We start from the raw sequence: 15,920 nt of genomic DNA, 5'->3' as shown, positions 1-15,920 counted from the left end.
TGGAAGGGTGGTTGGAACTGTTTTGTCAAAATTGGGGAAATAAAAGATCAGGGTTGATTTTGACTCAGTAATAGCCTGGCGAGTCAGGGGTGAAGAGCCTGCGCTTACACGTGGTGCAGCGCTGTGTTGTTTAGTTTGTTTGACGTATGTTCTCCAGGGCCCAGGATCCCGAAGTTCGTCAAACGAGGCTCGACACCAATACCCTGCAGGTTCTTTCAGCGTTCCTCATGGCCAGCGAATTGAGTTCACCGGCCATTCAGAACAACCGGGGTGAGGACGAGCTGTTAGATATGGAGCTGTTTCCTGCGCCTACTTCGAGTTCCCCTGACCACATCGAATCGCAGCACAACTAATTGAGAAGCGCAGAAACGCGGAAAGCACATTCCAGAGGAGCGCTCGAGCAAACAAGTTGAAGGCCACAAGTTCACGTGCAAACAAGTTCGTACGCCGCCGGTAGCTATTCACTGCTTGACTCTTCCAGAAAGCGAGGGGATAGCCCAGCACTATTGGAAGTAAAGTGGGTGCCAAACCAAGACGGCGGTAATGCGCCGTGACAACCGGATGGCTGTGATGTACCGGGAAGGCCCAAGCGTGCCCCTTCTTCCCCTTTGAAGAAGGCATTTGCCACCACAGCGGGGCCGTACCACCGGGAGCAGGTGGGCCCTCGGACAATGGAGCCCAAACGTCCCCCTTCTCCGCCTTTGAAGAGCGCATTGCAAGTCTGCAAGGCAAGACCGCAGAGAGCCGCCGGGTGTGACACCGCGACACGGGCGCCAACCATTAGCCGAAAATGGCGTCATCTGAGCGGACTCTCCCATTGGCCGAACATGACGCGACTTCCAGTTCTCGAAGGGTTTAAAAGAAGCATTCCAGAGAGACCCGAGCATTCCCTGATTAACCTCTCTCGAACTTCTTGCCGCGGGCCGCAGCGTCCGAGTTGCTGCCGGCCCGTATTGACTGTACAACTGTTACTTGACTCTCACCTCTCTGTATATAATGTAAAGTAAACCCTCCCAAGTTTGTTTTCAACCCGAAGTCCGTCCTCAACCCCTACACCGTCCAGAGTGCCCGCGATCGGGCCTTCAAGCTCGGCTTGGCGGTCCCTACGTGGGACTAGCCGGGTGGCGCGGGGTCTCCCCTGCGTGTTCTCTGGACCGAAATAAAGTTACTTCACTCACTCACTCGCTGGCCGCCTGCAAGCCGAACTCCATGCCAGCGACGGCTTTGAGCGACGACTTCCCGGTATGAGGGCAGCAAAATACGCGCCGAAACTAGCGTGACGCATGCTTTATCAATTTAAGTTGATGTATTTTACGTAAAAAGCAGCATAATATATTTCTGAAGGTATTGCACCAGGTTCTTATTCTTGCACGTGTAAAATTCAATAGATTGCTCGTTCCGTGCGACAAACAGTAGTATTTGAGTTGTGTACATCCAGTTCCGGCTTCGCATTTTTGGCTAGTCCCTCATAGCACTTTCGTACGACGAACGACGAGTTCTAGATTTCTAGAAACGAGCGATCGAGCGACAACACCGAGCGATCTGTTCAAGTGATGGCCCGTTTTGTCACTCGAAGCTGGCGCCCGTCACCGCCGCGCGCAATATCGCTCTCCTGGAGTTTGGACTTAACGCCGAACTCCTCAGAAAAATGCAAGCTCTCGAAATTTTCCATGACCGTCTCAGTAAAGCAGCACCAAACTACCTTGCATCGTGCTTCGTGTGTAGTGGCAGCAGTCGGTCTGGAGGAACACCATTGTTGACGTCACGAGGCGCCCGACCAATCACAGGCGGAAACGAGGCGCGCGAGCTGGGCGTGTCTGCTGCTGCATTTTTCGTCGAAATAAAATATGTTTGCGCTTTCTTTCGCTCAATTTCCATGCGATATTCGATTCAGTGGGTTGAAAACCACGATGTGGTGCTTCTCACTCACTTTTTCTGGAAAAGCTTTCAGCCTCCCTTTAATACCCGAAAATGGAATATTTCAGTGCCGCGAACCGATGATCTCAGCACGTGGGCTCCACTGCCAAGCAAGAAACACTCTCCCATCGCGCCGTCTTGCCTACGAAAGCGAAATTCCTTCCCTGCGTTCTCCCATACCAGACCTCGAAGATCGCGTGACGCATACTTCACAGGCCCCGCATTCATTTTTTTTGCTCCTCGCTTTTTTTTTCGGCGCTACGCACTTTCGCCGATGGCGTCGCGCGCGAGCTGCTGTCTCGTTCGCACAGCACATGATTTTGCGGGTTGTGCACAAGGAAACAAGACTAGCGGTATGATTCAGTGCTACACAAATACTGAGGCAGAATAAGCGGATCGCAGCGCGTGATCATGCGCTGGAACACGGTAGAAAATGGCATAGTTTCGGGTCCTGCGCGCGTGACCGCACCACAAGGGGGAACAAGCAGACGAAGCGGAAGTACATCTCTCTTGCTTCGGTGCGAAGTAAAACAAAAAACATGCAGGCATTCCGTTTGTGTGCTTTATTATTTCTCTAAACTTCAAATGCTCAATTCAAGCAACAGATCGCGCAGATAACAGGTGTCTTGAATAACTCACGAAGTCGCGTGTCACCATGAGCTACGTCACACTGCGGACACGACTACGGAGGCGCAGGGGCACGATTACGTTACTGTCCGGCTTGGAGCGCGGCAGCCGCGAGTGCAGAGGGAAACGGTGTTTGGATTGAAATTTCAGATCTTTCCGCGGCGCGTACCGATTTAATTTTTTGCAGACACGATAGTTATTGCGCTATGTAGGCTCTGCGCATGTCAACTCAAAATGGCCAGACCTGGTGAGGGGCCCTTTAATGGGGTATGAGCCATTGATTGGCAAGACGAAACAATCATCATCATCCCTATCTATCATCATTATCACTGGCTCGAGCAACGTCGTCGTCTTCCACAGCTGGCTCCGTTGCCGCTCATCATTCCAGCGTAGAATTTCTTTCGGCGGTGTGAACCGTAAGGGGTTGTGAGCCATTTGTTATTGTCTTACGTGACGGACGCATTTAATAAGAGAAGTGATACGAGAACGAGTGTGCGCACCTATTCTGACGATGACCACCGACCAGGACAATAAATATGTTCGTACCTTTGTTCAAGATTCCATGTCACCTCTGTCTCGTGTGCTAAACAGCTTCGTTGGTGATCCACCTTCACAGAGTGGAATGGCTCATAATTTTTTAAGGCGGAAGCCTTTAATGGCTCATTGTCAAGGTCATCTGCCGTTAGCAGAAACTGTCACAGCTTAGCGGCCTCCTGATTGGTCTTCTCTGTATCGTGACGTCACTGTCGCTAGGCGCAGATGTGCGCCTCTTCAGTGGCTCGCATGCGTGACGTCACTGTCGTCAAGAGCGGGTGTCGGGGTGGTTCGGCACCGCACGGGATGACTCTTCACATCGACACGCGTGGCCGTCGTGTGTTCGACGGTGCGCCCTGACATCAGTGTCGTCAGGCGCTTGAGGTGGTGTGACCTGAGGTCACTGTCGCGTGGCGACCGTCTGCTTGGGTGTGGCGGCGGCGGTGGTGGCAGTTAACCTTGCGGTATGCTGTGGGAAGGATGCCTCGTCTCACCAAACCAGTGTCTCGCAACACGCGACGCGCGGCAGCCGCTTAACGCAAGCGGCGCTCAAGAAAGGCTGAGCGTATACGTCGCATGCATCAGGGCGGCGAGGCGTCCGATACCACAGAGTTCAGGGACGCGACACGCAAGAGAGGCAATGCGTTTGAAGCGACTCGCTGCATCTCCGGGTAGCAAGCCCAATGAAGCTCGGAAGCGCCGTGACCGCCATCTTGTCGTGGCAAGCCGAGCAAGTACACGTCAATCGAGCGAAGTGGATGATGAGGATGGCCAACTACACCCCGACACCGCCATGGAAGACGCGTCTCCTCCTGATCCACAAACGACGCTGCAGCAGTTCCAGGCGACCACAAACTACTTTAACAGACACTTCGTCCAGAACGACGTTACAGGCATTCAATAAACAAACAAACATTCACATAACAGTGTACGAGCTGTGTGCCTCCGTGGCGTTTCCGACGCAACAAATCGCCTTGGGCAATGATGTCAGGCTTCCGCCGTTTCTCGCTTTAGTCTTGACAAAGTGTCTTCCGTTTGTTCTTTAATAGGGCACGCTGTCGAGCAAGAAAATTCGCAACGGCGTTGTAGGCGTCGCACCTCTTTGGTGCACGAGATGAAGCTGATGGAGAATTGGAAGAATATTTGGCTTTTGGCAACACTAGATTTGGCTTGATGTTTACTGTTACTTTTTTCGCCCGAACCAGTGTATGTACAACGTCTCAGTAGGAACGCTAATGTGAGTGCGCACAACTCTGGCGGCAGCTGTGGAAGTCAGAACGCTGTCCTGGCTCCGGCAGAGCAGATCGAGAGAAGTGCTAGGGCGATTTATCGTGTTACACAGTGCGGAACAAGATGGAGCACTAGCTAATACGCCCACAAACCCAGCGAGGAGGCGACCGGATTCCGACGGTTTTTCAGAATGCGCGGCTTGCACATGCGCCTCGATACCGGGGCTGTACAGCGGCAGCGGCGCGAGCAGCCCTTCGGTGTCTTACCCGTCGTGGTGGCTTAACGGCAAAGCTGTTGCGCAGCAAAGCACGAGGTCGCGGGATCAAATCTGGGCCATGGCGGGCGCATATCGATGGGGGCGAAATGGCAAAAATACCCGTGTCCCGTGCATTGGGGGCACGTTAAGTGTACCCTGGTGATAGATATTAATCCGCAGTCCACCACTATGGCGTGCCTCCTAAACAAATTGGACTTTCGACACGGAAAACCCGAGAATTCAACTCTTCGGTGTCTTAGTTACTATTGAAATATGATAGCTCTTGTGCATAGTTACTAGATAAATAAAAATAATAAAATATACTAGATGAAAAATAGACTTCTACGTAAAGAATGGCATGTAATTATTTAGGTGCAATCAAACACGTTTGTTTTTAATTTAGCCATTACTATTTTAACTCCGGAACGCTCACTCTACTTCTATTACTTTCTTCCGTAACCAGTTACATGTAACCAGCTATGTTCTTTAACAAAAGCAGCTGTAACACGTGAGGCAGCTGTGAGTATATAAACTTGGCTGAAGCTAGTGCCCAAGGTACGAAAACCTATGTTAAATTTGTTAACAGCAGGATGAAAACTTTATTGTATAGAGGTTATTTCCTTACCCTAATCGGCGTCCTGGAGCTAGACATGAACATGGTAGCTTTGCGTATTTTCTTACCTAACTTCGAAGTTCGATTTCTGAGCTTTTATCTTAAAATAAATATATTTTTCTCTCTCCCAGACTCTTGGAAGAGCTTTTAGGTGGCCTTCATAGGTGGTAAAAGCTGCTGCTCAATTATTTTTTTTTCTTTTACCTAGTGCAGTCTTCTCCAATACAGACAGAAGTCCTTGGCCGCAAGTGTTTCTCTTTGTTTGATATATGGCGACTCATATACACCCATTTCGGGGATTCTAATCCACGAACACCGTTTTTAAGGCGAAACACTATGCAGCTTTAGATAAAGGACATTACAGATTCGGGCAACTTTTCAAGGTACATTTCCAGGCAACTGCAGGTCGTTACAATTAGTCGTTTTAGTGTAATTTACCAACCAGTGAAGGGCGCCGGGAGGATGTCAACCATATTTTGGCCGACAAATTGAAACGACACTTCCACGACTGGTTATCGATTGCCACTTAGAATGCTCATCTGAGCGAATTACCTATGAACGATTTTTCAGTTGTTATTTATTTCAGTCGTATTGGAAGCGCTTTTTTCTTCGCCTTCCATCGGAGCATCTTCCCAATTACTGTCGTGGGAGCAAGGCGTTCGTACTTCACACTGCCGCACTTCTCAGCAGTGCACATGTTGAGCGACTTTCTAGTGTCGATGACAGATATCTTCACATGGAAACGAGGGAAGATTACCGAATAAAATTTTGAAACTCAATCCTTAGCGAAGGCTAACAACGCGTGAAGGGCTGTAGAGGATGCACTGGAAGAGTCAGGCCAGCTCGTTATATTGACCGTGGTTGTACAATGTTATTCGAAGTAGGTAAGAAAGAAAAACGCAAAATTTCTTGATTACGTCTTAGTAATTTCTCAAGAAATTTCGTGGGACAGTCTTTAGAAAGTGTAAGCAATTACGTTTTCTAAAGGCGTAATCGTAATTGTGATCGGTTACTTTTTTTCTGTAACAAGTACAACTATGGCGCAAAAGCTGCTGAAATTTCCAATGCGAGTATTCCAACTTCGGCACCAAAAAAAAGAAGAGACTATAAAATGCACTGCAATACGAAATCTTCTAAACACACGACGAAGCAATCGTCATGCATATATTTAAATAGCCCCTCACCAGGCGACACTGCAAAATTTGGTTAGTCTGGGAGTTACTACCTGTCCTATAGGGAGCGTTCTACCGCAAGAATTTTTCAGGCTGGTTCCCTATTAGCAGAGAGAAAAATATTTGAAGTGGCGGGGACCCATTTTTTCGGGAGGTGAGTTTCACTGTCTATATTGACACTCTTACCACTTGTCCTGTCTAGCCTCAACAAGCAAAATGCCTTCCCTGCGTTCCGCCAAACCCGAGGAGAACGGCACGCATACGTCATGGACCACGCCTTATTTTTTCTGGCGTTTATGTTGCGCGATGCACTTCCGCAAACGTGTCGGGAACGAGCCCATGAGCTGTCGCGTTTAACAAAACAAGCTGGTGGGCTAGTTAATATTGCATGTTAATAATTTTTAGCGCAAGGAAACGCCCCTTCCGTCTTTTATTGTACGGTGCTATATATGCTGCGACCACGTGCAATAAAGCATCAGTTAGTAGCGCTGTGTCTCCTGTGTGCCTTCTCTCGTGCCGTGCGTTTCTTTGCGCTAAAAATGATTAACTGTTGCGTTTGTATTTTGCCCGTGTTTGCACCAACTCGAACGCTTTGCGCGAGAACACATGCGTTGTCCTCTGCCTGCTTCTGGTGAAGTCAGTGCGTGCACGTTTGGAGAGGCTAGCCCGGGCCATCGATCGTTAACGCCATACACCATGTCCTTGTACCGCTGGAACCGCCGTCATGAATGATGCCCCTAACCTGGACCGCCCGCCTTCTCCAGCCCGGAGAGATGAGATGCTTGAGTACGTAAATTCGTACTACATTGTGCTTCCTGCACTATATCTGAGTTGCCATTCGTAATGTTTCTGACTTGAGGGCTTGAGTGTGTTCAAGCTGCCGATGTTACTTTCAGAGCTTGTCAGTAGTTCGTTTCCGGCTGCTTGGGTGTTGTTGAGCTGCTTTTACTAAATGTGCGACACGGGCTTCGACGCAGGTGCACGTGTGGGCCGTGCGTGGCGAGCACTGATCCTGAAGTGTGCAGCCGCGAGGTGCCGGAAGTTGTTGCCAAGGGCAACGACGAGTGCCTCACGCGGCGCGCACAGAATTCAAGTGTCTGCCTCAATTTCGCGGTGCTGGAGGCGGCATATTACGTCGTAGTGGACTTCGGAGTCCAGTTGGACGCCGAGCTGCACAAGTAAGGAACTTCCGGCGTAATTGCCTAACAGCCTAACCGTCACCGGCATGCTCAGGTACGGTTGGGTGCGCTAGCTACTTTCGTCCCGCAAACGGAGGCGTCTGAAGGCCAACGTGCAAAACTAATAGCTAGCCAGCATGCTGGCTAGCACGTCTTCCCATTGCCTTGACGTGTAGTTGGAGGTGCCAGCTATCAAGTACAGGGTAAACAGGTATTAGAGTAAACGCTATGCTTATGCTGTTAGTCTGTGTCACTTTCTATTGCCGTCCTTGATTGTTTACAGGAAGGAGCGTTTCGTCGCGTGCCGCATCTTCACCAAATGGGCGTGAAAAGCAATTTGGGCGCCACAACAGGATTGTTCTGGCTGCATGCGTTGTCGCGCGAATTGCGCAGGAGTATCTCTCGGCGACACGTGTTGGCTCCCAGCACCCCCATTCGGATTATGTGAGTGACGTAAGGGCACCATTCTTGAGCTTGTTATGAATTTCTTTCTGCGGGGTACACACACAACCATGGTTAGAGACTGCATTGATGATATTTTAGAAAAGGCAGCATGGCTTCGGACTCCATCTCCAAAGCCGAAGCTTTTTTTACCCAGCATGTTGCACACGCGTCACTAGTGCGATTGCTTTTGTGTATATTTGCTTCGAGTGGTAATGCGATGTTTCTTGTATTTTTTCGTTTGAAAGGACGCGTCTAACTACAGTACGACTATCAAATTTTGTGAAGCTCTTGAACCATAATTTCGTCAAACAGCAGCACCAACTTGTGCATAAACTAACTCAGGTTAAACACATGTGATGCAGTGTAATGGAACCACCAACTCTTTTATACTGTTACTATCACTCACGCTCACGGACGCGGAATAACTATATAAATGTGGGGTTCTCACACCCATGCTCTTGGGTCAAAGGAACGACAACACAGTAGTGCAAACAATCACAAGGGCATTTATTGCACCTTTCATAGATCAATGCCTGCTGGCCGAGTTGCTATCCACAAAACATGCCGATGGGCGCGCGACAAATCTAGAAGTCTGACTCACCGCGACCGGATAGCGAGCGAATATGTTCGCTCCATGCTGGATCCCAACGCCTGGTCGTTCGCGCGTACGGTCAATCGAACGGTGGCGCGTTCGAAGGCGGCCACGCGAGACGGTCTCGCAGAAGCATGGATGGGCGCACGCGCGGGACGTCCGCCGCGCTCGCCGGACCGCCGCCCAAGAGAGCCCCTTATCTTCCCCGCACCCCCAAGTAAGCCTGCCGTGAGGCGGCGCTAGCAGTGCAACACTCGCGCCATCTCTCGCACTGCGCCTCAACCACTCCGACCGCCGCGGGCGCCAGGCCATGCGGCGAAGCCACATTGCAGAAGGCAGGAGCTATGCGGGGAAACAAGATATCAGGGGAGGCGTGAGAGTCACGCATCCCCACATGTTTTACATATAAAGAAATAAGCACTAATTTGTATACGTAGTCTTCAAGTAGAAGCTATAATACTGTATGCTGAGTCATTGTAAGATATCGGAAGGTAATTTTTAGAAATCTTGAAAATATTCATGAATATATGATTCAATAGATCTAAAGAACCTTTATTTATCCCTGAAGAATGTGGGGATGGCATCAAAAAGCTGTGAATTAGAATTTCAATAGGCTCTGCCCACCTAAAAAGCTTAAAGCGAAAAGTGAAAAGTGAGCCGCAGTGCCTTTCAACATAACACATGTGCAAGAAAAAATCAAAAACACGCAGTGTAAATTGCTGCTCTTGCAGAAAAAAGATATCACAGAAAGAAAAACATACATAATAAGAAAAGGAAAGGAAGGTTCACAGTGCCTTAACAGCTATCTCTCACGTACACCGGCACATGTACCCGACTGACACGTGGTGATACCGTTCCAGAGCTTGCGCAGATGAGTTTTGTGTCTTCTTCCTTCTTTTCGTCGCAGTGCTCCCTTCAGTTGATAGTCGGCGTTCGTGTTGTCCACTTCTGTTGTGTCCTGTCTGCACACCTCACCTTTTTGCATAATGAATCCTCACGAACTAGCTCAGCTTTCTGTCGTTCTAATGCCGGTAGCAATAGTATTTAACGGCTTGCAGGGAAACTGAGGTGAGAAAAATTAAAATGAATAAAATTATGGTGTTTTACATGCCAAACCAGCGATTTTGATTATGAGGCAAGCCGTTGTGGGGGACTCAAGAATAATTTGCACCACCAGGGTTACTTTAACGTGCACCTAAACCAAAGCACACAGTTGTCTCCGCATTTCGCTCCCAGCGAAATACTGCCGCCGCGCCCGGGATTGGGTCCCACGACCTCGTGCTTAGCAGCCCAATCCCATAGCCACTAAGCACCCACGGCGGGTAACAATAGCAACAGACGTGTGACATGTGCACAATGAAAAATTCGCGTATCCTACGAGGTCGATAGGCAGCCAGTTGAGAATAAAAAAATCATGCAATAGGAAGCGGGTTAAGCAAGCGTACTCTTAGACTTTCCCCGATCTATATTAACGACCTGCCATCCGAAATAACGTCATCCATTCGCTTATTCGCAGACTATTGTGCGATCTATCGTCGAATCTGCTCACGTTCCGATCACGTCGCTGTTCAACGAGATCTTGGCAGTATCACTAACTGGTGATATTCTTGGTAAATTACCCTAAACACTCATAAATGCAAACTAATAACATTCACCCGCAAAAAGACATTTTCCGCTTTCGATTACTCACTGGATAAGAACCCCGTCACACACACCAACTCATACAAGTATCTCGGCATCCTGGGGCGCTATAACGTAAAGTTATTCCAAACTTTTCTATTCCAATTCTGCAATCAGCGCTCCGCAATTAGCACAACATTTTTTTGAACCACCCCCTCTTCGCCTGTCGGTCATGCGGCGACACGAAAACCGCGATAGCTCCCCATCTGATATGACATGTGCACACAGATTATGCATGATTGGACCGACCGAAGGAAAGTAGTTATTTCTTATGGGACGCCTTTTCGCCATTAGTCCTCGGCTATTGGTCAAAAGTCTTAGGGCTACATTCACTTCACCTGCCTGTCACGCGAAGTCACAAAGCCGCAAAATCTCACCACGTCACCGTGACGCGTGCGCGTTAAAGATGCATTAATATGCCGAACAAAACTGAATGTTTTTCTGAATAGCCGCAGGCTAACCCGTTCCGAAAGGAATAAAAGATGGCTGCCACCAATCGCTCAGGCACTGACTACTCACACCTGCCGGATAGCATGGGTTTATTTGCGTACAATAAAACATTTTGCGTGGCCGTTTAACGTTTTCGAGTACTATCGGCGTGTTTGCGGTCTCGCTCTGCCAGCTCTCCTTTGCTGAGGATCCATTATATCAGCATTCTTAACCTTCCGTTGCATGCCGCCGCGATTTTCGACCAGCCACCGCTAGCTAAGAAGGGATAGCGGACCAGTCGCAGACGCCAGCACCACCCTCTTCGTCCGGTTATCAATTTTCAGTGCACTGGCTCGGCCCCGTCGTATCTCTTTCCACTTGAGCGTCCCCCTCGCCTCTAGTCAGCCAATTAGATAAGACAAGCCGCTCAGTGTGGGCAATGCTATTCGTTTTTAAAGCAAACAAATGTGACCTCCTATAAATGCGGAGAGGATTTGATTGGTCTCTTCAGACAACCCTGCGGGTCACCGCAGATGCTTGCGTCGGCGGTTACGCAAATTAGACGTCAGGAGATTGGAATAAAAACATATTAGAGTAGTTTCACGTTATAGGGCCCCTGCTTACATACAATCTGTCATCTTCGGCGCACATCGAAAAAATAACTTCTAAAGCCTCACGTACGCTCGGTTATCGTAAACGTAACCTTCGCGATGCTCCTGCCCTCCCCAGACAAATCGCCTATCAGACTTTCGTAAGGCCACAACTGGAATTCGCAGCCCCTATCTGGTCATCTCATCAAACTTACCTGATCGCGACTCTCGAGTTAGTCCGAAACCACGCCGCCCTCTTCATTGTCACAGATTATCACCGCGACTCTAGCGTGACTAGCATTAAGTCATCTTTATCCCTCTCATATTTTGATTCACGAAGAACCATAGCACTGCTTTGTCTATTTCACAAAATAGTCCATAGCAGGCGCCCGTCCACCCTGCCGCTCGCTCGCCCATCTCGTACATCTCGGCGTCTGCAAAATCATCTCAGTTTCCAGCGTATCTTTGGCCGAACCAATGCTTTCAATTCTTCCGCGTTACCACGCGTCATTCAGCATTGGAATAACCTACCAAACGACATAGTTGACATTCTCGACCCTGTATCCTTCAAAGCACGCTTATGCATATAATTTCTATAATTCATTACAACTAACCTTACTGCGCACCTAAGTGATTACTTTTAGTGAAGTTGTATAGTTTTGTTTGTTTGTTCGTTTTGTTTTGTATTGCGTTAATATTGTCAGAGATTTGTTTTTTCAGCTTCCCCAGCAAGAATTTGTATAATTTCATTGTACTCCTTTTTTGCTCCTTCACACTGTCGTGTTGTTTCATTTATCACGTTATCTAAATTGTTAGATATTTGTTCTTTCATGTTTACTCGCTAACAATGTGTAATTTCTTTGTACTTCTTTCTTTTTGCTAATTCTCTGTATCCTCCCCTCACGCAATGCTCCTTCGGGAGCCTGTGAGGTAACTGAATAAATAAATAAATAAAAACTCACTGAAAAACACCTTAGTAAAGTTTTCTTCGGCATATCATCAATGTTGCCTTGAAGCCAGGAACAGCGGGAAAACAGCGAGGAACACGGTCACGGCACTGACTGGGCTGCTATGCATGCAGTCAGAATGTGGCGAAATTGGTGCGTTGGACAAATTGCCCAAGGAAAACTCACGAGGGATGGAGGCCGCAGAAGGCGTTGCCACGGAACTTGACATAGCTCCTGGGTCACCTGCAATGTTCCAAACACACACTGTTACGTTATATATTTTCGTATAGGTCGAAAAATGTTAATGACGTACATGGAAACATGATTTTTGGTCATTTGTGCGCAAACATTTCAAAGGAGCTTATTCGAAAGGCGACAAATGGAGTAGACAGAAAGGTTACATGTTTTCAATATAGCTAAGTCGCGCAGGTTGCATCAGGGCTGATAACCTGCCTAATTTTCGTTTAACTTATACTTTCTTCTTAATTTTGTATGTTTGGATTCGCGCGGTTCATTCAAGGAATGCATTATGTTTGGATATGTCGGTTTGGTCACGGGCTTTATTGGAAGCATCCCTCCCCACGAACGACAACAAGGCAAGCTCACAATGAATAGGTACAGCTGAGTGGCATGAAGCGCACACAGTCTTCGACGTACTCACGAAATCGAAAGCAATTTAGTCAGTTTTGAACGGTTTTTCCCTTGAATGAAAAGCTGTTCTGAAAAATCAATAGTATGACATCTGTGGCTGTTACGATGTCTTTACAGTGCTGCAAATACACGATGTTGAATGTTTGCAAACTCTAAATGTGTGCTTAGCTACGGCACAAGAATAGCGTTGTTCTGAGCTGGATTGTTCATAGCAAATGAACCGCTGAACTGTTAATCTAGGAACTAAAAAAATACACAAAAGGAAGTCGCTGCGTAGCCTGTGTCTGTCTTCCTTAGTCTATTTGTTTTTCACTTCAGATGTTCAATGTCGTTTTTGCTGAGGCATCTCATGCGATACTTGAGCGCGCAGGTATTAGTACATTTACTAATATAGCTTGGGGAAAGTTGCGTTGCTCTAACGTCGTTAGTAGCAGTTGTCCGGTTGCCTAACTTTATCTGTCGTCTTTTGAGCTATATTTACCAAGAGCAACCTATACTAACTATTCCGGGAAGAAGCCACACTGAAGCCAAATAAAATAGTGGGGCAGGTCCCACGTTTTTTGTGGTGCAATGAACATGACGAAAGATACTTCAGCCTGCCTCCACGTAGCCCCTAATATTTAGAAGTTGTGTGACTTTCCATGTCCGTTGTTGTGGCGAGTGTCAGATATAGACACTCTTATTTTAGAACTAAATTGCCTTCGTAATTGCGCAGACACCAAGCAAACTTTCCTGCATTCACCACTCTTCTTGAAGACAACATCTGAAACTCGTCTGAACAAGCAACAATGCTCAGAAATTGAATTTTGAAGCAAGGTTACGACATATTGCTGACCTAAGCATGGATGGACCACTACATAAAAAAAAAAACATGTGCACGGTACGGTCAGACCTGAAAGAAAAAGCAATGTTTGCGTCTACAGTTACTCATGCGAAACCGATCCTTCATTGTGGTTAGCATTCTTGGGAAATGTCACCCAGTTTGCGGAATGTTTGCCTATATCTAATATTTTTCACATAGCCGGTGACAAAGGTTCTCTACTTGCTTGTGCCGCCAGGTACGCGCTTTCCAAGCAGGCATAGTTTGCCACTGGGTACGTATGTGTCCACACAGGCAACTTGCTGCTGGCTGCTGTGGGGCCTAGTGTAGGCGGCACCGGGTGGCCGTCGCACGGCGCCACCGGCGCGCTGGCGAACAGCGCCGCGTACGGCAGCTGTCAGAGCACTGTCACGTGACGCAGACGACGGGGCGAAGGCGCACACGGCGCTTCCAGTGATTTCGCACAGCGGTTTTTAAGGCCTGGCGTACCGGAAAATGTGTTCTATCGTGTCTGCTCCTGAGAAAGGTCACCGCTTGTACGAGGCTAGTCACATTCGTGGCATCAGGGACTGTATAAAGCAGGAAACGGGTGCAAACTGCGATGGAAATGTACCCCACAAATTAAGCTTACCGAGGCAAGCTAAGACGTAGAACTACAGCGGTTATTTTCAATATATTATTTTGCTGCGCACGTTAACATTGTCGCATAATTGTGTTAATTGACGATGCTGCACAGAAATTACGGACAAATAAGGGAGACGTAAGCCTCTGTATGTGTCATGCGCTGTTTCGCTTATTGTACATGCGTCGGTAAATTGCCGTACTCGGTCCCTTGTGATTCTTTTCTTTCTTGCGCTGCTGCACCGATCTTGACGCCTTATAAACTAGCCTATACTCTTCATTCTTGGTGGTGTGGTATTTGTACCATGAAAAGTCCGCTTATCCTTCGAGCTCAATAGGCAGGAAGGAGAATTAAAAGGATTATGCAATATAAAAAGGGTTGAGCAAGCGTACTCTTCAACTTCCCCTAAAGTTAAGTGAAAAACTCCTCAGTGAAGTTGTCCTTGGCATTCTATTGTAAGTAATGAAGTGGAGGTAATCAACGTGGCCTGGAAGCCAGGCACAGCGGGAAAACGGTGAGGAATACGGTCACGGCACCGGCTGGGCTGCTACGCATGCGGTTTGAGTACGGTGAAATTTTTCTTTCGGATAAATTGCCCAAGAAAAACTCACGAGGGATGGGGGCCGCAGAGGGTGTTGGCATGGAGCGTGGCGTAGCTCCTGGGACACCTGCAATGTTGGGAAACACAATTTTTCGCTATATTGTAACGTAGTAGTGACACTGAAGAACACAGCAGCAGAACTACGATTGAGCAAAGTATGCTTTTATTGGGGGAACCTGTACCCGCAAGAAACACAGACTACACTGAAAGCACAACACTAGTGGGGAACACAATCGAGGATCGTCGATCGGAAGTGGTTGTTCGGAGCACGCGTTCGGCTTCACCTCGCGCAATTAGCGCACGCCGCACCGGCTTCGCGCCGCTGACAAAATCGGCGCGGCCTGCTCCAATCGCGCGCGGTGAAACCGAACGCGTGCTCGGAGCAACCATCTCCGATCGCGCCCCGGATCTGCCGGTCCAGCGACTGGGATTTTATTCGTGAGTCATCGAAGGCTCCAGAACAATCGGTGATGCTCGCGTGTGCCGTACACGCATGAACAATGCCGTACATGGGCATACGATTTTTTGTTATATGTGCGGAAACCTTTCTAAGGGTTTGATTGGAAAGGCGAGAATACGAGTAGATAGGAGGCTTAGATGTTTTGAAATATGAAAACAAGTCGCGCAGGTTGCATGAGTGGTGATAACCTGCTTACCTTTCGTTTCAATTTACGTTTTTGTTCTTAACTCTGCGTGTTTGGGTTACCCGCAAGTTGTTGCGTAGTGGTTATGGTGTTGGGCTGCGTGAAGCACTAGGTCTCGGCATCAAATCCCGGCCACGGCGGCTGCATTTCGATGGGGGCGAAGTGCATAAACACCCGTGTACTTAGAATCAGCTGCACCACGAAGAACCCCAGGTGGTCCATATTGCCGGAGTCCCTCAGTACAACGTGCCTCAGAACCTGTCGTGGGTTTGACACTTTAAACCACGTAATTTTTCAATGTATGCAAGGTTCTTTAAAGGAATGAAATTAATCTTGCATATGTGCTCATGTGTAGAAATGTAAGGGGTTGAAG

General features: G+C 48.2%; 1 protein-coding gene across 5 annotated transcripts in view; it reads right to left on the bottom strand.

Moving 5' to 3' along the window:
• The window catches only part of LOC135908692 (uncharacterized), a 171,749-nt gene that overhangs the window by 83,106 nt on the left and 72,723 nt on the right, over window positions 1–15,920 (bottom strand). For all 5 annotated transcript variants that reach the window (XM_070534813.1, XM_070534814.1, XM_070534815.1 and 2 more), the window contains 2 exons: window positions 14,914–14,970; window positions 12,396–12,452 (listed from right to left, as the gene is read on the bottom strand). In XM_070534813.1, coding sequence (XP_070390914.1) covers window positions 12,396–12,452; window positions 14,914–14,970 — 114 coding nt within the window. The remainder of the gene's footprint in view (window positions 1–12,395; window positions 12,453–14,913; window positions 14,971–15,920) is intronic.

This window comes from Dermacentor albipictus, chromosome 3, assembly GCF_038994185.2.
Source record: "Dermacentor albipictus isolate Rhodes 1998 colony chromosome 3, USDA_Dalb.pri_finalv2, whole genome shotgun sequence".
Taxonomy (NCBI): Eukaryota; Metazoa; Arthropoda; class Arachnida; order Ixodida; family Ixodidae; genus Dermacentor; species Dermacentor albipictus.
Note: the sequence above shows the minus strand (reverse complement) of the source record. Positions and strands in the feature narration are given on the sequence as shown.